At 38.2% G+C, this 23182-nt stretch overlaps 1 protein-coding gene across 1 annotated transcript in view; it reads left to right on the top strand.

The window, feature by feature from the left end:
- The window catches only part of LOC124633275 (voltage-dependent calcium channel subunit alpha-2/delta-3), a 54526-nt gene that overhangs the window by 10991 nt on the left and 20353 nt on the right, over positions 1–23182 (top strand). The window contains exons 2-3 of the mRNA XM_047168454.1: positions 2886–2967; positions 10627–10737. Of these exons, the coding sequence (XP_047024410.1) occupies positions 2886–2967; positions 10627–10737 (193 nt within the window). The remainder of the gene's footprint in view (positions 1–2885; positions 2968–10626; positions 10738–23182) is intronic.

Raw genomic sequence — 23182 nt, 5'->3', positions numbered from 1 at the left:
CCACAACGTAAATATTTGCAGAGCGGCACGCGGCGCGGGGCACATGTCAAAGGCGCCGGCTCCGGTATTGATCTAGAGCGGGGCGGAGGGTGTCGCGGCGGGAGCGGGCGGGGCGCGGGCCGGGGGGAGGGGGGCGCGGGGCGCGGGCCGGCCGCGTACTACGGAGGCTGCCTTACGTAAGGGCGCAGCGCGTCTGACACCCTGTCTGCCAGCACTCGCCGACGCTGATTAATAAAACAACCGTTATCGACTTGCTGCAACACAGATATCATCGCTTTCTATCTCTAATTAATTTACTTTCACTCTCAAACGCCTGTTCACAATCCCTATCGATCTATTAAATATTCACAGATTAGCCGTCCATAACAATAGCTATTCAACACTTTCTGCAAAACAGGGAGGGTGAGAATGTAAGCAGCGCTTCTTTTAACACACTTCATCGTTTCTTGTTTAATAAATTAAACGGAGCTCGATGCGATCCACCCTAATTAAACAGCAATCATAAATTAGATAAGTCATTTAAAAGGTCGCTTTGAAGTCACCCATTGCTCCGGTTCAATTTTCCCACGTTCCGACTAAGTCCCAGTATTTTAGACAGAAATTTGTCATACGCAAAGGAATGATATTAAATTCAGGTGAAACGTAAATCGGTTTACCCCCGCCCCGGCCGACGAAACCCTATGCTCAGCGCCACGGTTAAACCGATTACAGTAACAAGATATTTTAAGCGGATCACTGCAGTGTTAAGACCCTTTTCTCCGTTTGGCAACCTAATCGTATAGTTTAAATTTCACGAAAAAACAGCAACATAATTGTTTTATCTCACGTAAGGAGAGTACAACATAGCACTGATAAATGACATGCCAGTGAAACCATTACTAATTTTGAAATAAAGACCTGGCTCCTAGTCATAACAGCCTTAAAAGTGATTAGTTGAGGATGGCGTGCGCTCCGCCGTGTCCCGGGTAACGGCCGGAGACGCTGCCGGAGCGTGCCGCACACCTGCCGGCTACCCAAACGAACGTTTAAAATAATTCTAAATTCCGAACCGGTGCCGGTGACGGCCGAACTTGGGCGAACAATGCCCGCGAAACATTCTCTGATTGCTAATGAGGACATTGTGGAGCAACTTGAATTAAACGAAACGGAATAAGGAAATAAGAACGAAGTTTTGCCCAAAAATTCGCTCAGCCGTTGTCGTCTTTTACATTTCCTTTATTATTACTTATGTTATCAACGAGATCTTTTAAAAATAGATAGGGGACCGTGATACGGTCAGAAAAGGAATGAATAAAAGAAGGCGAAGGGTGGGGCTGAAAACATTGCAAACGACTTCGAAGACATTTTGATAAAGTATACAAAAAAATCAGTCCATTAGCTATCTACAGGGAAGTCGAAACCCTTATTATTTTCTTCCCTGTTACGTTGTTTATATCGATAGCAAAGAGATCGTATCAATACACTCAAGGTTCAGAAACCTTAAAAAATCGAATACAATCTCGTTTGAAATACACTTTGAAAGTTAAGTCATTGCAGATAATAACTTCAAAACAAAATATGAAACGATTGAAAGTTATTGTAATGTTAAGAAGACGGGTGCGGGTTGACGGCGACGTCTAGACGTGAACTCGTACTTCATCTCGCTGCAGCGCAGTCTCCATCGATTTCTCATCACAGGACTGCTCAGGACAGGGATAATCCCGCATAGATAGACTGCTTTAAGCTCTACTAAATGCTAAAGGATGGAAAGAGCACTTTTATTATGTATTAAAATTGGAATTTCCTCCACGTAGATTGGAATTTTTAAGCCAGCTCTTATAAATTTTAATCCGAAAATATTTAAGGAGCTTTCACCTTAAAATAGCTATGGGGTGGCTTTCATATTTAGAATGGCAAAATGTTACGTACTAGCAAATACCTTTACAATTATACAGTAAGACTTGCCAACATATCAAGTATTAAGCCGGTCTTTTAATATCATACCGGCACGCAACATTCACGACTGAATTTTTAAAGTTATTAATAATAAATGTATGATACCAATAGATTTTAAAGTACTTTTAACTGCCATTAGTAACTATGTCAACCGAAATATTAAATGTGAAATAAAGTGCTCTAAAATTTGAGTTTATATTTTGGTATTAATACAGGTTAGCTCTGAGAGATGAGTAAGTGAGAATAGCAGAGTGTCGTCATTAAGATGGCACTAAAACTTATGAATACAGTATCTTTAAAACTGTGTATTTTAAGATCACAGAAATATAAATAGCAATTGACAAAGAGTTCGACATTGTGTCAATAAATACTTACAACTGAGTCTATTAAGTTCGCATAAATACTACTTAAAAGAAATGCTGAACTGGCTTGAATTTAACATTTAACTAAGTTTCATACTATTAGGTACTTTCAGCTAAGCACCTCCTTCATTTATTTGTACTTCAAGATGAAATACACAAGTGTCTAAGTTGTCGCAAGTTATTAAATCGTTTTGTTGAAAAAATAAGAGTGTTATAAGTAATCCTATTAATAAAGGCTAATACTTGGGGGGAGAGACACAGGTATCGGCCGAGACGTTCGTCAAATTGGTCTCATCCTGCGACAATCGCTATACATTTGTACGCTGCGGCGACAAATATAAATTGTACGAGTAAGCTCCCACCGAGTAAGGGGTGCTTGACGAAGTGGAAAAAAATGCTTAACCTGTTTTCCTGATCACATTTACTTCCCCGTCACAGACTTATGATAAATGTTTAAATTTTTTCCGAGAATCGTTTGAATTTGTTCATTCTGTTCTATAATATATATTTTTTATATTAATCTTGTTCCTGGAATTCAGATTGAGTGATTTGTAAGCCTTCATTTTTACTTTTTTTTTTTTGTTGCAGAGTCAAGAATTGGGCGCTAAAATTCGGTGTCGACTTATGGGAGTTTGGCCGGCATTTCACAAAAATGAATCAAATACAAAACGTAAGTAAACGATTATTATAATATTTATGTCACAAGAAAACAAAAGACACACAAACAGCTTTATATTCGTAGGAAAGTTTGCAGAACATTCTTCGTCAATCTCGACATTTGTAGTAAAAGTTTCACGTGAAAATCGGGATTGAAAAACAAAAAAAAAGTTTCCATTTCCTGAGAGTCGTGCGTGGAGAGTACGTGTGATGTTTCTCTCTTGAAGGCGGCGAGAGAGCGTGTAGCAAGTAAGCCGGATCGCCGGTCCGACGCGTACGTACAAAAACTACGAGTCCGCTCCCGTGGCGCCCCCTAGCGCCTCCAACACCCCCCGACACTCCCAGACACCCCCACATCCCGCGACCCAGTTACGTGTCCGACCAGAGATAGGGATACAACGACTGTTACTAAAGCATGGTATTAGTCACTTATCGATGCATCTTGATCGCTTAATGGTTTCAATTAGTTGCCATTTGTAATGTTTATTATGTGGGGACTTTTACTAGTTTTTATGTTCTTAGGGCTGTCTCTGGCTGGGGAGTTTTTAAATTGAAAATTTCCAGTATTTACTTCTTCATTGGAATTAGTATCTAATATGTTGAGTACGCTGAGTTGTGTTTATTGTATGAGTCATGAAATATAACATTATGTCTAGACTAGAAGTATTAGTAACCTCTTTAATTTAATCCTTAGTAACAAGCTCGCAAACAATAAGATTCTTCTTGGAGGTGTTTCAAAAAAATTAAATACAATAGCCGTCTTCTCCGTTATATTGTTTATTCAGTCTAGACACCATTTGGCTCATGAAGGCACTCGGCAATCGATATGTATATTATATGATGTTTATTCAGATAAATATTAGCATTGATATTATTACATCGAAATAAAAGTATCGAGTTCAATTTTCCTTTGGATATAAAATGATAGCAAATATTTGTAATTATTACCCTTGTACAACATATTAATAGGAACTGACTTTCTGTACTTGGAAATCAATTTGTGTTTTAAACATATTCCCTTTGAAAACAGGTAATTTATGTTTGCATTTAAATTTAATGATTTTCAGGAATTTTCGTTTGCAATGTATATTTCCCTTTACATAATTCCATTTCACATAATAACCAAACGCATATAGAGGTATGCACATAACATACATAATATTATAAATCATACATGAGCCAATGCGAACATAAAATGAATATCAAAATGCAATATAACTAAAGTAATCTAATGCTAGGCTACAGTTTCCGTGTAAGCTCTTACCGCAACACTGAAAATCCTTAACAAAAGTAACAGCGTGTAACGTATTGCCAGTTATAATAGCACAATCTAAATTCAGAGTACATCGCGGCCGTCGCAAGTAATAATATGATGTTTCGCGAGAAACTTAGCCATCGCAACTTATTCAATATTAGAGGGCTGATCGACCCCGCTGACCTGCCGCCCCCGGCTATCACTTCAATAAATCATTTATATTATTAACTTTCTTATATATTTATTAGCTTCTCTATTGTTGTTGTTCAGTCTACGTGCCTATCTATCTAATGTAGTTTCTTTATTAATGTTTGCTTCAACAGATAATAAAACCGTTTGCGGTCGTTACTCTGTTGATTAAATTAATTGTTAGGTTAACAAAGCGATCATTTTATAAAAGACATATCATTTTCAATTGATTTTATTGAGTATTTCATCATCAATTATGACAGGGTTATGACTCCGACTCATATGAGCACAACGCAGGCTATGACAGTTGTGTCACATAATTTCTTCGGTAGTATCTGTTGTTTACCTTGCCCCATATCTGACAAAGGGACGGAGCGACCTAAACCCAGTACTCCGTGAAGGTCCAGACCTTCACTATTCAGTCTACAATCAAATTAGGTTAAACTCTGAACGTCCGCCAGAGTGCGCTAGTTGTGGCCGCGCGCCGGTTCCGGCCCGGGGAGCGACACTCTCGCTTCAAAAGATTACAAGTGGACAATTGAAATTAGCGGAGTTTGTTAAGCTTCGTCTCTTAATTTTATTAAGGTAATTACTGTAAGGGTTTAATTAGGGGTAATCTTAATTTATTGTAGCGTTATAGAACTTATATCTAGCAGTGAGACGTTGATATCGATTCAGAAGAGGGTAGTTGTTCAGCATAGTTGATACTAGTAGGGTGATTGATCCATTTTTTGTTATATTTTACGGACCTTGAAACTTGTTGATGATTCATAGTGTTTGTTACACAGTGTAGTTTGCTTGTACACAAAATTGGTTTTGCTTCAAATCGTTGCATCGAGGTTGATTAAACATTATTAGGCCAAGGATACACATACTACGTTTGCTTCAAAATCGGATGCAGAAATAATAAAATAGCGCTGAAAATATTTAAAAAACGCATTCAACGTTGCAATAATCTGATTCAAAATGAAGTTTCACAGTGAAATGAATCTCCAGCACGATCAATCTCGACATTCTAACGAGAATATGAAATTCCAAGACGCTCGGTCCTCGGTCTTGCCTTTCGTAAACTTAAATTTCATTAGTAATACATTTTTAATTAATCGCTGCTACGTATTCAAAGTTTGGCATTTTGGCAAGCCATCGCAATTAAAATTTAATTGGCGGGGACGATACTTTGTCCCTGGAGGTGAATTACCTGCGTAATACATTTTATTGATTGATTCATTCAATGACGCTGCTATAAAATTCTAAATAATATAAACAGATATATTATAGCTATAACCTAAGTCTTGAAATAAAACGTATGCTAAACAAAAAAAACGTAAAACAGTGAACGTTCTCAAATTAGATAAAAGCACTTCCCCACAAGCGCTGCAGCAGATATATCTCAAAAAATCCGAACTCATACAGGTATAAAGTGCGTACTGGCTGGGGAGCGTTTGTTTCCCGCCCATTGTAGTCCACAATAATAGCAACGAACACCTTTCATTCTTTTTAAAACTTCTGCCAAAGAATAAAAGCGCCCATCCTTGCGTTACATATCGGCACTCACCTTTTTGGTCGTATTCTGACTTTAAAATAGAAAAATATAGCTTATGTGTCTTTGTAATAGCGTCATTGGGCTTTTGAGACATGTACGTGTTTAAAAATTGTTTTCTTTCAGTAAATCATCATATATTATGCTTAATTAACCTTACTACAGATTCACAGTACGATAAATATCAGGTACCTACTAAGTTAACCTCTGTGCAATATTTCTGTAAAATTGATCGCAATAAAACACTATAAAACTTCAAAATTGTATTGTAACTTTAAATATACCATGTTATTGATTGAACTCATATTAATGGTAGTTAACGATACTTTTGTTGATTCTTCGAAGCAAAGCAAGTGTTATTACAACAAAATATTAAACACAAAAATTACGACAACGCTTTATTTTATAATAAATTCCGCTTTCAATCACCTCTTTGCGTACCATCATAATTAAAATTATTTCCTTTTCTAGGAAAATATTCTTTTGCAAAAATAAAACATTTTGAAGTCAAAATTACTTTGTAACAAAATGTTAACAACGTTTTAATTAACATTTCAATTTTTAACAATTTCAATGAATTCTTCACTCTGCATCTGCTTTGTACGTTGAACATAAAATTTTACAACAGAAATAAACAACACACGACGGCAGATACGACTACTTACAAACTTCAAACACTATCGATTCGCAGTTTCAGTTAGATATGTAACATAGTATGTAGGTACATAATGGAATTTCTCGCCATACAAAGGGTTTCTCTTATCACACAGAAACAAAGGAGCAACCGTCGTCCCATTAGAGAAATATTCTCTGTGATAACTTTAATCAATATTTCCTTTATTTTAAGATGTATGGGTAGATTTGTATGTGCGCGTATAGGGCGTGAACGGATTAGATTGCAGCAGGCGACCACTGCCATTACTTATTTCGGCTAGAAATAAATAATGGCGGTGGTCGCGGGCCACGTAAGCTCCGCTTTCGGAACTGTTGAGAGGCGCGCCCACCTAATATATTTCCCATCGGCTCGAGTTTTGGAATTCGCTGAGGATTGTATAGCACGAAAGGCGATCCTGCCCTTTTCACTACATATTTTTTGTTGGTAAATGGAGTTCCCTTGTGCGTAATACGCACAAATGCGGCCGGGCGGAGTGGAAAATCCTGTCCGGTGCGTGCAAGAAACGCCCGACCGACGGCCGGCGACCATGACGCCGCGTTTTTGCAGATATTGTTTAGCATAGCTTGATTATTCAACTGCCCCATAAGGGTCTTTAAAATTTGTACGCATCAGATAATACAGAGCTTTTAAAGGTCTACTATTTTCCGTAGACATCATATGAAACATGATCAAAATTACGTCAACATCATACCGTAGGTACATGGATCACATATTGAGTTTCTGATCGAGCTAGTGTCGTACAGTACAGCTCGGAAGCCGTATTCGCAGATGAAGTTAATTTCTAGCTACGCTGGTATAGCACTGCTGGCGTTGGACGATGACCCCTCCAAATGTTCCGCGTTCCATTCATTCAGCTATTCGTAAATCGCCGGAGTTTACAGACAAGAGGTTTTCAATTTTATTCTGGAGTTTTAGTAACTAGATCTGAATATAGGCATGTAGATAGCATTCATTTATATCGGTTGATAACTTGAAATGGTTTTAACGACTAAAGTTTATGTGAATTGTGTTGTTTTCTAATGTGACATAATACATTTTAAAGCTTATTTATTGAATGTCAAAGTTTTTTTTTAATATTATTCAAACATTGGTTATGGTGAACATAAATAAGATGTTACAAAATAAAATAACCAGCATAAAAACAGTAGTATTCCTGAAAAAGTAATATGTAAATCGATAAAAGTGTTGATAGTACATTGTATCTAATAACCAGACGATGCGGTAATTAGGCCCTAAGTAACCCTAAAACTTCACATTATTTTAACAAACCACTCCGAATGTATTTACAAATGATATTTACTAATTCACTTCGTATTTAACCTACATGAAACACAAGTAATACAAAACTTACAAGTAAGTATTTAGCGGGCTTAGTAGCTTCTTAAAATGTATCAAAATAGTTGAATATATAGGATTAATCATAGGTCCGCGAGGGTGGTGTTGACACACAAAGCGGATTAAATTAACTGCCTTAATTGAATTTAGGTTCCTTGTTAGCCAACGTGTCCGGGGTCCCAGCGGCCGGGGCGCGGGCGTTATGCAACCGCGCCGCAGTGATGCCGACCGACGCTCCCGACCTACCGGCTGCCGATTAAATTACGAATTAAATACAACACCACCTAATAAATTGTCTATTTCGATGATGTTCCACCAGATTTGATGTTAATTGGAGATTGGGGGTGGGATATTGAACTACACTGTGTTTATGACTGACTATATTGTATGGTATCTGAGATTGTGAATCATGATCATCGGAAATGGTTTATATTAAATCTCAAACAAAAAGTCGATCTCTTTCAAAACATGGGACACAAAATAACTGCAACATTTTAAAAATAAAAACACTTGATACTAAACTTTTTACGAAAAAAAAAGTACTGGCCGCCATAACTTGTCATGCGAGATGTCATTTGACAACTGGCATCAAATTGGCGGGAAACCGGTTTCTTTCATATTCGGTTCATCCATTTCAATTAGTATTGTTTATCATTTTAGATGATAGGTCTGTTATTATTAAATTACTTCCATTAAAATAATTAACGAGGCACGATTAACAGGCCCCGTCCGTACATAATGCAGGTCTGTGGGCACGGCCCAAGGGTCAGTAAATTCTCCCTCCCAAGAGACGCCCTAAACTCACGTAAGCACAATTTTTGTTTAATTTTTACTTAGTATTTTTAACTCTTGATTTTTTTCAAAATGTTTCACACATTGCTTCTCACAATACATGTAACTGAAATAGCTTTGTGAGAATGTTTTAGTTATGCTTTGTGAATGCTAAGTAGAAATGATTTTTCATGGTTAGGTAGGTAATATCACGGTTGAATCTGGAATTTATAAGTTATTGAATTGAATCCTTTTCGTAGTCAGGGGTTAGCAGCCCTAGCGTTCCACAAATAGGCCTCATGTGTAGGGATCAAATCAAATATCCGTCGGCCGCGACCCTTCCTCGGCCATTCGGCTCCAACTAGCCCGCCACTCTATTTGCGCAATTAATATAGCTTTCCTTGATAAACTGGGTACCGAGTTACAGGTATATTTAACTTATATTAAAGAGAGTTTTATTTTTTAGTATTGTACACAAACTTGTTAATCATACTGATTTTATTTCTGTCTGTCCGTAGTCTCCATGCGACTTTGAAATTCCAAAAAAATAAAATGTTTTGGCTGACATAGGTACATAAATGTAATGTGCAAAAAGGATTTCACTTAGCCATTTGCCTCATTTTAAAGCTCAAGTAGGCTATCGATTAAATGGGATCTCCGGGTGTCGTTGAAGACAATGTAATATGAAGGGGAGTGTCGTCGTGGCCAGCGGACGGACGTCTCTATGGCGCGCCGCCATTTCCCATCCGCCGCCGATGGTACCCTTAAAACGAACTTTATTGACTGAGCGGCAGCTGGTTTCCCGTAAAATGTATTACCCCCTATCTATAAGCTGTATTCCTTTTTATTTCCTCGCCTATCCTTAATCTAAGAGATGTTCCGAGTTAACTCTGTTATTGCAGGCTCACGTTTCCGCAACAGATAAGCGGCGGTTTTGTTTAAGCGGTGAGCTGAAACGCGAATAAAAATATTATAAGCACAGTGAGGCATCTCGTTAGATTTGATAGTACAACAAAGGCGACATCGGGCACATCCAAAATTCAATAACAAGGCAGCACGGAGCGGGCGCCTCTGCCGAATAACAATAATTTGGCAGCCAGCATCCGCCAAATTCCGGATGTGTTCGTTCCATTTTTAAATTTGACAGGTCTCGGCCGAGTCGCGCGCTGTTTGCCCCGCGCACCGCCGCGCCGCCATGTTGGGAACCAATAACTCAACGCGTAATGTAGCGCGAATGCGACACGATTGTTGTCATTTTCACAAATTATGCGAACGCTACATGCCTGCCAATGTTTATCTGTGCTCGTGAAAGCATTAAATTACGCGTGCTCTACGCAGATATTACTTGCACTAGTCTATTTGCTGTGAACTATTGTTATGTTATATATGTATTTGCGGACGAGAGATAATCCGGTTGCAGTTCATGATATCTTTACTATACTGAAATATAAAGGCTGATACTTTGTGTTCAGGTTGGCCACCGACACCATTTATGGAATGTTGCCATAACGACCATCGTGGTGCATAAATGACGGCAAGTGGTCGCTACCCTGTACGCTGGTTTTCTCTCGCTGCGTCTATATGAAAATACAAACATACACATGCTCATATGATGCCACAATAAGGCTTTTTGTGACTGTAAATGTATCACTACTATAACAAACGTTTTAAGCACGATCTTGATATGAATTAAGTGTGGCTGTAAATATAATGCTTCAGTTTATTCATAATTTATTTAAAATGTGGCTGTAGGTATTAAAAATCCTAAAACTACCTACAAAATTATTCATATATTGTTATTCGTTTCTAAAACAGTCCACATTTTATCAAATATTTTCAAAGAACCGTAAACCCTAATACCGTAATCATCTATCTGTGATAATAACATAATATTATCTTTACCCAGAAATACCACGAATACAACGTGGATGTGGTGCGCAAGGATGGGCTGCTTCTGGTGCGAGAGCTCGCAGCCGAAGTCAAGAACCACATGGACTTCAAGATCAACGCTGTCATGGTGAGTACTGTAGAGGTTTTACCTCGTAAATACTCGAAAATATTGTTTTCAGTATTCGAAATGCTAATGGGTAAATTGTTGAAGTAATTATGAAATTATATATATGCAGACGCAGAGCTTTTATTCGATATTCTACTAATAAAAAGCGATGGTGAGTCATTAGCAATTCAACTTAGCAATATATAAGTAGGTTCCTACTATGGCCTGAGTCATAACCCTTTGCAGAAACTACGTGTGACTCAGAAAGCTTAGGTGGTTAATGGACGATTCAGTTTTGAACGCTTAAAGAAAATCAATTCATAAAAATTTTGGAATCGATATTTACTCGTGAAAAGAAACACATATACAACGTTATTTTTTGTTTGTGCGAAACCTGAATATAGTTTGTTCAGAATCAGTAACTGAATCGATTCCAATAGTTTTTACACCATGTTATATTTTTTCCCAAAATTATCTAAAAAACTTTGAATGTTGGACACCACAAATAGGTATTTATTTTCGCACAACAAAGGTCACGGCGAGTTCATAGCGGGCGCGAGCGCACAGTGCTATCGCGTTGCGCGGCATGTGTGCGTTTTGTGGTGATTATGTATTTTTACGGACAGTCCCGTAACTTAACAAGCTTATAACTTTGTGATTTTTCATGATACGGTTTTGAAATTTCGTACATAGATTCTTTACATAAAAATACTAGATAGGTGTATCAGTTTTCGCATAAACAAAAAATAACGTTGTATATGGATTGTTAAATAAGATATCATAAATGAGTATTTTTATTTCAATCAGCCTGATGCAGCCGATGTATTCAGATGACTACTATTGGCTGGACTTCTATTAAAACGCTATGAAATTGTAGTCGCCTACAAATGACGGGACTTAGATAAGCTTCTCATTTGTATTTTGTCATGTCCCTTTGTTTACACTCCCTAAAAGCACTTTTTATTTGTCAGAAAAAGCGAAAATCATTTCTCATTGTGACATTTTGGATGAACAGATCTTAGATTATGTTCAATTAATTTGAACATTCAAAGTTTTGTGGTAGCCAAGCACTGGTAGGTACCAAATTTAAAGAACATTTGTTTAATGAAAGAATATAAATGTATCGAGATTCAAAAATTACTTGTTGTCAAAAGCTTTTACTTTGTAAAGTAAGGTCGTCTAGAAGACGACTTTAAATATCATAATTAAGAGCTTTAGGCTATATAGCTTTCAACTTCAATATAAATAATTACTATTTAAGTAAGCCTTCGATATAATCTAAGACAAGAAAAGATATATTGTTCACTCTAACAGATTGCGTATGCATCAGACATAACAGTCATATACAATATAAGGTGCTTTGCGCTGATATATTTATGGTATATCTCAGTATGTACCTAGGGTAGAAAATAGTTTATGATTCTTTGGCTATCAAAAATATAAAGGTGAAAGTTGTATATTGTGTATGTTTATAGCAGCTGAACGAATTTTCATAAAACGTTGCAATAATATAGGTTTAGAGAACTAGTTTTCTCAGGAATGAAAACTTTTGATTAAGTACATAAAAGGACGCAGCACAAATCGTTAGATAAATAATAACAAAATATGAAACGTGAACATGTTATTCTAACTGTAAATATCCTTCATTAGTTTTGGCATTCGACGCTTCACAAAATAATCCTCGCTAAACTAGAAGCCTACCTACGTAAATAAAATGTAATTGAATTTAATTAGTAGCGAGTTAAATTTACTTAAGCCGAGCGTATTGCATAGTGAGAGGACGCGTCGTGTCGGCGCGGCGCACAGCTAACGTACGGCCGCGCGCCTGTGTTTGTGAATCTAGTGCACAATACAGAAATCCTTTCAAAGTGAATTGTCATGCGAGTCGAGATCGAGCGACGCTTACATTCCCTGTTATGTGTGGACTCTAAACGGATTGTTCCTCTAAGTATATTGGCTTATAACGTAGTATAGCATCGTACATGAAACAAGCATGAATAGATCTCTGGAGACTTATCTTAATAATGATAATCTACAACCAACAAGACTTACTTATCATACAATTAAATCTTCTATTCAAAATGTAACTATGGTATTGTCGCGTATTTTAATTATATGTGTCTAAGTCCAAACAGGCAGTTTTCAATTTGTGTAACAAAAGCAATAAAACCGCTGAGCTCCATTTCGGTATAAAACTCAATAGGAATGTGTTAACGATGAGGCAGGCGAGTTGCGAATTGAAAGTAGCGATATTGCGGCGACAGCGAGCGTGGCGTCTCCGACATTAACATATTCAGCAATGGTCGATGTGGAAGTTGTGCGGCGCCTCGCCGCGCCACCGCGCCCGCCACCGCGCCCGCCGCAGCCGGCCCGCACTCGCGGACACGAGTCTTCGCGATTCGCCGCACCCATTGATATTGGAATTCTTTTGAATCTCAACTAGTCCTCTGTCTGCTGTTGCTTGAGCAACTTTCAGTCGAATGCTAAGTTGACAATTTCGAGAGAATAAATCTCCCCAAGAGCTCTTTCTTTCCACTATACTACCGTATAAGTATGAAAGGCTTCTTTCAGGAAAGTTTTGCATAAAACCACGACGCGTCTTTGCTGTTTGATTGAGTATACACGGAATGACATGCGACAAGTATTTAGGTACCCATGTCATCTTTTCACTTAGACAAAGTTTGTTAAGCACTTACGTTTTGGTAAAACATGTAATAATTCAGGCAGTGAGAAGTTGTACGCAAAGTTTTATGAAGGAGCGACGATGTTTGGAGTGTGAAAGCCAAGTTGAGCATGAGCCGCGGCGACGTAATTATTCGATCCGTGCCACCTCCCGAATGTCATTTGTGGTTTTTGTCGGTACCCCGACGTTCTCCTTTCCGTAAAAGTTCGTTTTTGTCGAACCGTCCCCCGCCATCTCTAATGAAGGCCTACAGGATTCAATTAACCAGAGGGATTGGAATGTTTTGTGATTTGTACCCGGTACGGAATTCTATCAACGCGCTTCAATTCAATGCCTAGCAGCCTTCGTGCAAATTAAATCGATCAAAAACTGAAAGAAATGGCCGTGTACCCTATGATTCACCATCCTTTATTTAATGTGTATCTATGAAATGGAGAAAATACAGCAGAATGTACGAAAATATTGCAACTGTATAAGTAGTATAAAATTGTTTGTAGTTACTTATGAACAGGCTAGATAAACTTAGTAAATGTGTTGTAGGAAGAGGCGGGTGATACTTGAGCACGATATTCAAAGAGTGAGGCGGGCTTGACGCGGCGCGGTATGGCACCGGCAAATCTCGCTGAATGCACTCGTTCCTCTGTCGCTGTTTGCATTCTGACTATGCACTTCCAATTTGACGCATTGTTGAATGAACTCGAACCTTGTGTTAACATTGGGCTTTCTGAACTGCAATCACTTCTAGTTAATCGAGTTTTAGAAACTGTTCTTCTCCATTTATGTACAAAAATATTTAAACAACACACTGTTTAGGTGTAGCAACAAAGCATATATTTTAGGCTGACAACCTCACATAAATTCCAGTTTATTTTTACATAAACTATTTACGAGTAGCTACCTCCGGCGTATCAAAGCATCTGATTCCTTTAAAGTTGAAGCATACTTGAAATTCCTGCATGTACGTGAAGTTTAGCAACATTTCGGTGAAATTACCCGAGTGTCTGGGGCGGGGTGGCGCATCGATTGAGCAATAAATCATAATAATATAATAGGTATAATGTAAACAGTGGCCGCGGGTGATGCCCACCCTCTAACCTCTGCCGCCCGGCCCCGCCTGCCACCATGCTTTATTTAAACACAAAAATTTACAGTGGAACAGGTTAGATTGAAAATTGGGGCCTTTAACAAATATTGGCACGATATATTATACTTTTTTGAAGTTCATACTCATATATTTTCATGTGTTTCAACAAAGTCACCATGTAGGGTCATGTAAAATTGGGCGTACTTCCATGTATTTTATATAAAGAGTAGATAGAAAAACGGCGTATATTGACTACAATACACATGTATATTTATTAAATAATAACAGATTAGGCTGAATATTTATAACAAATAAAATTAATCTAGTACTGAAAATATAGTCTGCCTACATGATAGCAAATAGAGTTACTAGTTGCAAGAACTAAATTTGGTTAATTTCAACAAAATACTGATAAAAATCCGTCCGTAGCAAACTTGAGACTACGAAAATTTGTAGCTACGAAGAGTGCTACGGATTAAAAAACTAGATAGAGTAGTTTTTTTTCTATAAAGTGTAAGGTTTTATTGTTCTTTAAAAGTAAATAAAAGGAATATATTAATGAAACCATTTAAGTGTAGGTCTGCATGCTTGTCATAATTTAGGCGGCGCAATGAACCGGTTGCAACCCAACTAACGGCCTAGTTTCAAATGCGCTAATTGCCAGTTCTGACCCAACACTATTTCATTACTCTACATACTTATAAATACGCAAAAGTTTGCTGTTTTTATGTCTGTTTCATTGATATCATCAGAGTACTTGAAAGCATATTTTTAATGGAGTAAGCTTTGGTAGCCATAAATGCATTTTTTATCGTTATTTAATTCTTAAACCCTTTAAACGTTACCAGTGTCAGTAAATAAACATGCCGCACTAAAAAACCTGTCAGTAATTGAAAAAGTGGTGCTAGTTAAATAAAGACATAGTTCATTGGCTGGCTTATTAACAAACGCTGTGCTATTGGCTATTGCAGTCAGTTGAGCACTCGTACAATAAATAAGTTCGACGGAGCTATGGCTGGATTTACACGAGTTCGCTGCCAGCTCGCTATGTGAAATACAATTATTTCGGAACTAGTGCACCTACTGAGCGAATTCGTACATTTGTTTGTGTTTGTTGTTAGATTTTGGTAACACATTTTTATATTATATGCAACTAAACATGGTTCATATATGTAGGTATATACTTTATATAAAACGTAAATAATACCTGTAACTTGGCAGTATTATGGTATCAAGATATAATAATAATTTAAACACGCTATGATCAAATTCCTCAGCAACAGATTCCAACAACAATGTCTTCATAACGTAACACGATGCACAGCTTCATAGATGCATGCCTTCGCGAACTATGATAAACTCATTAATAAGTCGTGTAATGTAACGCTAACAATTCATCAAGTTTGTACACTCGCTCCGCGGGCTTGTCGCGTGTTTGATGCAAGTTTCTGACGTCGTCACACACAACTATGCTAACCCAGGTGCTGCCTTCGAACACTTGGAATACCTACATCGACTGCACTACCAAATCAATTTTGAATTCACAACAATTTCAAACTACGTCACTCCGCCTTATTTCGAAGCAACTACGAGTATTCGTAGCGAGGGCTTTATTCGTAGCGTAAGCGTAGCAGCTCGTAGCAACTTGCTGGCCACTCATAAATCTTTTCGGCAGTGGTTCGTATTAAAAGGAAATGACTAGAGTTGAAAGTTAACACTAAAAGCTTAAGAGTGTAGTGAATGTAGTGAAGTAAAAACAATGGAAAAATGGGAAAGCTTTTTATTAGTGCTTGGAATTGATTAACTTTTTGAACGAAGTCACCTCTTAACTCGAGTTACACTTTGAACTCTTCGTTTAAGCTTTTCACTCTGTTGTGATATCTTGAAATGATCCTTGAGTTATGCCCGGCTGTCATTGAACATCCTTGGCAGTCGATACGGGTAGTCAGAAGCCAGTAAGTCTGACACCAGTCTAACCAAGGGGTATCGGGTTGCCCGGGTAACTGGGTTGAGGAGGTCAGATAGGCAGTCGCTTCTTGTAAAGCACTGGTACTCAGCTGAATCCGGTTAGACTGGAAGCCGACCCCTACATAGTTGGGAAAAGGTTCGGAGGATGATGATGATCCTTGAGTTATGCCATAACATAATGGATGGGGTAGTAGTCGTTTTAATTATATTAACATCTCATCTCGCTGTTATTCCCAGAAGTGAATGAGCTTCATATACATAATTTGTTTTAAAATAATGGCATATGCATATGTTACCTAACCTGGTGATAGAACCCAGGCCAACCAAACGGACTTTCTAGCAGAAGACTTAGCTTCCACAAGGGTATTTTATTACTTCAACTTGTAACATACAATTCATATTTTCCGTTCTTTGTGCTCCGTGCACGTAATCTGTTGAAAGTATTTTATTTTTATTAAATCGTTTGAGAGCTAAAGGGATGGAAGCCACACAAGTGAGTACAATATCCGCTCGGCTTGTAAGGTAATACGTTACGCTTCCCACGCTATACGATACAACATGTGTATGCTTAAATTCCGTAGCAAGCCTAAGTGCAAGGCGCACCGCCAAATTCCAGCGGCGTGCCGCAGGGCGTAGCGGGGGACACCCTCCGCCGGGGGGGGGAGTGCGGGGAGGAGCACACCAAGTAGACCGCTGCACTTGCCCGACCTTAATGCCGCCATCAGCAAATTGCGAAACACCAGCTGTTTGTGACAAGAAATCTCTGACATAATTCACGCCATTGGACCGCAATCGGTGTCGGAAATTGCTATGACAATCATCTCCGATGCGACATTTATGACGACGTCGCTTATATTGCTCAAAAATGTCCGCCTTTGAACTTAAAAATGCGAACGATAAAAAACGCGTCCTCAGTATTTATCATGTCATAACGATTTGAAAGCGCATTTAAAAATCTTTCCGGGCGCTCCATCGCTTACATTTAAACACGTCGCGGGCGGAAGGAGGATCGAGTAATATCTGTCAGAGCGTGTAGAGGGTTATTAAATACCATCTCGGGGGCTGAGTGCACCGTGACCCATATCCAGTCGCTGCACCGCCCGACTTATACGAGTGGACTTTATTGATTCGCAGTCTTGAGACGGTGCCCCGTCCCGCTCGCACGCGCCGCCCCTTGCCAGGATAGAGGGCGGTGATTCCTGTAGGCTACTTACTCAATATTCTAAAGCGCGCACCGACGCCTGCACTACTGCCACCATACACAGATACCACCTTTATACATACCAAATGACAACACAATTTATAGCGTCCTTGCTATAATAGTTTTAAGGACGGCAATGGAACCCACCCCCTGCTAACGCAATAATAACATCTCCCTATCATTGAAGTAGCAGCTTTTATATTACTACATAAGAAAATAAATAAAATCCTTTAAAAGATTAATGGAAGTAGCGCGGCTTTCACGTTTTTCTTCTTTTTCCGTTATGACAAAGCGCACAATGCAGACCGAGTGAAGCTTAAAAGAATTATAAGTCAGTACAACGTAACTACACATTTGATTAAAACTCGTTCTGTAGAGAAATATTATTTTAAAGCGGCGTATATATTTTGCTAGAAATATAAGTGATAAGGTATATACCTCTATGTATAAGGTACGGCTCGAGCGTGGGCGCAGGGCACCGGCGCCACAGGGCAGGGATCAATGACCTGCACCGCTACCTTCGATACAAAACTCAATTTAGCGACCACTGCCTTCTAATAAACGTTACAAAGTAATCATGTTATTGTTAGACGTGCCTCCCGGACTTTTTCTTTGGAACAAAACCGAACCAGTTCATTGAGATCCGACATGCGATCATTTACTTGAATAAATTGGAAAGAAGATTGACATTGTAAAAGGCTATTACAGTAATACGTCATATTATTCAGGGGCTTTATAAAATGTGAGGCCGTAAAATTCATAGCTATTCTCGCGCGAATGTAGCAATTTATAATTACTTATAAAATAACATAAATGTTTTGTGACAAGTATGTCGACGGCTATACGATTACATCTGAATTTACTAAAAAGGGTGACTGAATTTTTATTGCTCACTTTAGGAATAAATTAGTGGGCACGTTTATATTATGCGAGGTTAATAAATTATTACGGAACATGGATAATTTACTTTGTATAGAATTTTACCATACATCGTTGTCAGAAAAATTCACAACATATTTTAATCCTTCGCTATTTATTTCATAGAAATATATGATTTATACTAGTCGCTACAAGTACTTAGGTACATTTAGCTGCCTATTCACAGTTGGATGCACGATTCCAAATTAAATGTGGTATCAAAACTTCGCGGCATGTGACACGTAAATAGATATAGTTTGCTCTAGCGATTCCCTCCGAGTTGAGCTCTGTCGACACTCGGGATTACGTTTGTTCATATTCCATAGCTAGAACATGTAGTTATACAAGTACATGGGCTACTAGTTCATCTCATTTCAGCTTCGTACCTACTAGACTTCTATGTAATATGAACGGACAATCGGACAATATGAACGGACGGAAAAAATCAGAAATACTTTTGTGTGATGTCGTTATGGAATATACATGAAAGTGCTACACGAATGGTTGGTTGATTTGTGTGACAATCTGTAGGTACACTGAACTTTTATATTGCACTGAGAATGATGTGGTGACGAAAAACATGGAGTTAACAACCTTGACTTGTCAGAAACTGACATGCTGAAAACAAAAATAAAACTTTCTTCCTTTGTTTTTGTTTGTAGTCTTAAACAACATAGTAAATTGCTTCAAGATTTGACCTCTTGTAAGGTCGAGCGATTTCAGTTTTGCACCCTTATTATCATTCCGAACTGCAATCGTGTTTCTGCGGGCTGCGATTGGTCGCTATACACTGTCGATAGTACAGCTCGCGTCTACGTCTCCGGGCTGTCGAGTTCGTAACTTTCAAACCTATATCTTGCTCGTCGCGGAGTGTTTGTACGTGTGTCGCAATAACTGTTATGCATGTATTACTTATTACACAACCACTACGTCATGTATTAGGACTACAGTTACTATGTAGATCAGACTTCGCAGAACTGTTATCTACTGTAATTAAAATATAACGTTAATGGAAATGGCTTTTACAATCTCAAATATCTATAAGGTACAGTTTCCATGCTTTTAAGGTACGGTTTACATAAATATTAAACTCCTTTTAATCTCCGCTAAAGTTAAGTAAAACCTAGTAAAAGAACCACTCAAACAAACTAACTTCGGTGTGAAAGCAGTCTACAACTCTGTTGAGTTAAAGATTACTTATCCAATAAAATCAATTATAGCTCACGTTAGTTTGTAGTTTTACTCAGCTACTATTTCAGTGCGCAGTGTGTTTGAAATTCATGGAATGTACTCGTTCAATTTGGCCTTGTTGTTAAATAAAAAACTTTGTTAACGTTGGTCTATATGACTTAGGTGTACAGTTCGTATGTAATCATATAATGTAATGTATTCAGTAGTCAGTTCGTATGTAATGTATCATGTAATCATACGAACTGTACAATCTTTGAATGAAACATTTAAAAGAGTATATAACTATGATTGGGCATACATGAGAGGAGTGCAATGCTTAATAGACATAAAATTCAAAACACAGAGAGAGTTCATGCACTGCACCGCGGCACCTCCAAACTCAACACACATAGCATATCTATGCCAAAAAGTTGCGCATGTGTGCGGTATGTACTGTGTAAACGGATTATTCATGTGATGGGGAGGGACGACCGCAGCACCACGCTCATGGCTGCAGACTTATTGCATTATGTCACCGCTCCGGATCCGTCCTCGGGGCACGTCGACAAACACCGACGCCACTGCACGACCGCCCAAATTAGATGCTACACTTATGACGTGCCACTATTGAATTATGAATTAAGTTGCGTCATTAACACAGCCGTGTTTTGCTTGCTGCTATTCCGAGTGGAAGGGAACTTGCTCGAGTATTCTGGATTCAGAATGGGGGAGTGTTTTGAGATTATATTCGGTCTCCGTTAAATGTATGTGTTTACTGTTCTTGTATCCCACATTAGTACAGTTCATAACGTTGCACCAATTTACCATTATTTTTATAACTGTAATTGGTATTCAGCTATAATATTAATTTTCTATTTTACTTGTCCTTTTGGAATTGATCATCGTCTACCGAATCTCTGATGCTAATTAAATAATGTGTTTAGCTACCATTTGATTTTCTTTGAAATATAAATTCAAACTTTCAAGCTGGTGAAAAAGTAATAGCATCCAATTTTCAATATATTTGCACTTACGCTACTTCAGTATTTGAAGAACATACTCGAAGACGTGAGAGAAGTTCACTGAACCCTCGAGATCCACAAAATGTTGCGCGATATCGTATGAACTTGTAGAAAAATATGTACGTTATATACATATATTGAAAATTATTCAGCAATTATCCGACAAGTCTGTATAAGTTCTAAGTGTACTAGTAGCAGTTTGATTTCTCAACAGTATCTTTGCAGAAGGTTTAAGTCTGCTATACACTTTAAGCAAAAATAGATCGGACCGAAAAGAGAGTCTGTAGTACGTCCCTAAAATCCTTTCAAGAGAAAAGCGTAATGTCGTGTTAACGTTGTATTCACGCTTCGAACTGACTTTTAAATCACAATATATGTTTTAATTCTAGTCGGTTAAGTGTTTGCTCAGTGAGGCTCGGCTAATAAGTAGGCTTAAGCGAGTAAAAAATATTCCGTATATTTGTCATGTTGTAGTTATTTAGAAGCGTGGGTGTGTAGCGACACATTGAGCGCCAACGAGATGGAATCATAGTGAATACGTTGAGTTTATCTGAAGCGTTTATCTTCGCTTTATTCGTCTCAACCCCTCATCTTTACCGGTTGCTGCAAATGAGAGTGCTGTATCGACACTTATTTCCTTATTTCTTTTTACCATGCTTATGTGATACGAGAATTCCATGAAAGTTTTGCAAATGACGCTTTCCAAGTAACACGTCTGTTTAAAACGCGGAGCACTTATTCAAATAGAAGATAAGCTACAAGCTGTGCATTCCTTGAGGGTAATTAATGTTATCGCTACTAAAACAACAAAGTTGAACGAACAATTTGTAAATAACGTTGCAATTATTAAAATATAACAGCAGAACATTTGCAAAGACTCCATTTGTCTGCTCAAGAAGCCCGCCAACAGAATAGTTCGCATAATAAGTTGGGAATAGAACTCAGCAATAGTGGGCCGAAAGCGGCGGAACTTAGCTCAACAATAAAGTTGAAAAATCGAGGGGATTGCTGCGCTGCGGGCGTCGCACGGAGAAAAAACGACGCCAACATTTCGCACTTAATGAAACTGTAGCTGAAACAAAATAAAGGAATGTATTTACGGCCGGCACTAAGCATTGTTCCAAGAATACTCCGCGCTCGGAGCCGTTCCTAATGGCTCAAATAAAATATTTGAGGTGTCTTGTAATTATTTAATTGCTGCTTTTCTCTATTAGCTGGAAGAGATGAATTGCGGTTATTCTAAAAACGCTATCAGATTGATTGCATGATAGACTCTCGGCAAGATATAATTACAGCATTATTATTAAGAGACACAATTTAACTTGTACTACAAAGTACATTGTGTCGCACCCAGATTAAAAGATTTTCTCCTTATTATCAAAGGATTAATTTTAATAAAAATCCTTTTGCGTGGAGCGAGGGGTGTCGGACGCTGCAAGTGCGGTGTAGTGGTGTAGGAGGCGAGCTGAGCTCAGTGCAAGTTTTAATTACTTCGCCCCCACTTCGCGAGCTTGTTCCTAGGATGGGGCTATTTCGTCTCACAACTAAAAACTCTCATTTATAAACTGTGTTCCGTAGACCTTTTTTTAAGCTTCTGAATACGTAATAAGACCTAGTTAGAATAATGTCCTGTAAAACTGATTGAGTAAGCTTTTCGAATTCAAGTGTACAAAAGTTTCATCGTACACTAACAGTAGCGCATATTTTCAACTAAGTTATTTGTTTGAAACTAAATACCAGCCGCGGTTTGTTTCTAAAATATTTGAGCTACTTAATTGTATGGGACGGGTGTGCCCTAATAGCCTAGATGTTGCAGTAGCAAAGTTCATATAATCGACATGGAACCAACTAGAGGTATAGACGTAATCAGTTCTGGGTCGTTAAGATCACGCAACCCCTATCATTATTATCAAACACTCACAGGTCACAGGATTGCCAGATGTCTGCAATGTGACCTGACTACGACCTCTTTTATCTACAAAATCTTATGTCTAAGATGTTGTCTAAGTGCCATATTTTACTTGTAAATCGGCTTAATTAGATATTTTGACCTTAATCTGAACACAAGCTTATCCCGTTTGTATAGATTACGACCGCAAGTCCTATTTAGGGGGCTAATCCTGTTATTCTAATATTCCCCCAAACAAATGAAAAGAAAATATGAATTTAATATTAAATTTTGGCTATGATACCAAAATTAAATAAAGAGGAGGAAGCGTTCCCTCAAAGGGTAGATAAAACCTGCGCCACAAACATAAGATAGCCTATCTTAGGAGGAAGGTGTGGCGCATTGGGGCTGATTATTTTTGATCATTCGCTAATGCTTGGCTGCGGGACAAAAGCAGCTATCGATCAGCCCAATTCCACGGCGGCTAATTGCCGACAATTGTCTACCCCTTTTATCCGGCCACTCTTTGTGA

The sequence above is a fragment of the Helicoverpa zea genome, chromosome 1 (genome assembly GCF_022581195.2).
Source record: "Helicoverpa zea isolate HzStark_Cry1AcR chromosome 1, ilHelZeax1.1, whole genome shotgun sequence".
Taxonomy (NCBI): domain Eukaryota; kingdom Metazoa; phylum Arthropoda; class Insecta; order Lepidoptera; family Noctuidae; genus Helicoverpa; species Helicoverpa zea.
Note: the sequence above shows the minus strand (reverse complement) of the source record. Positions and strands in the feature narration are given on the sequence as shown.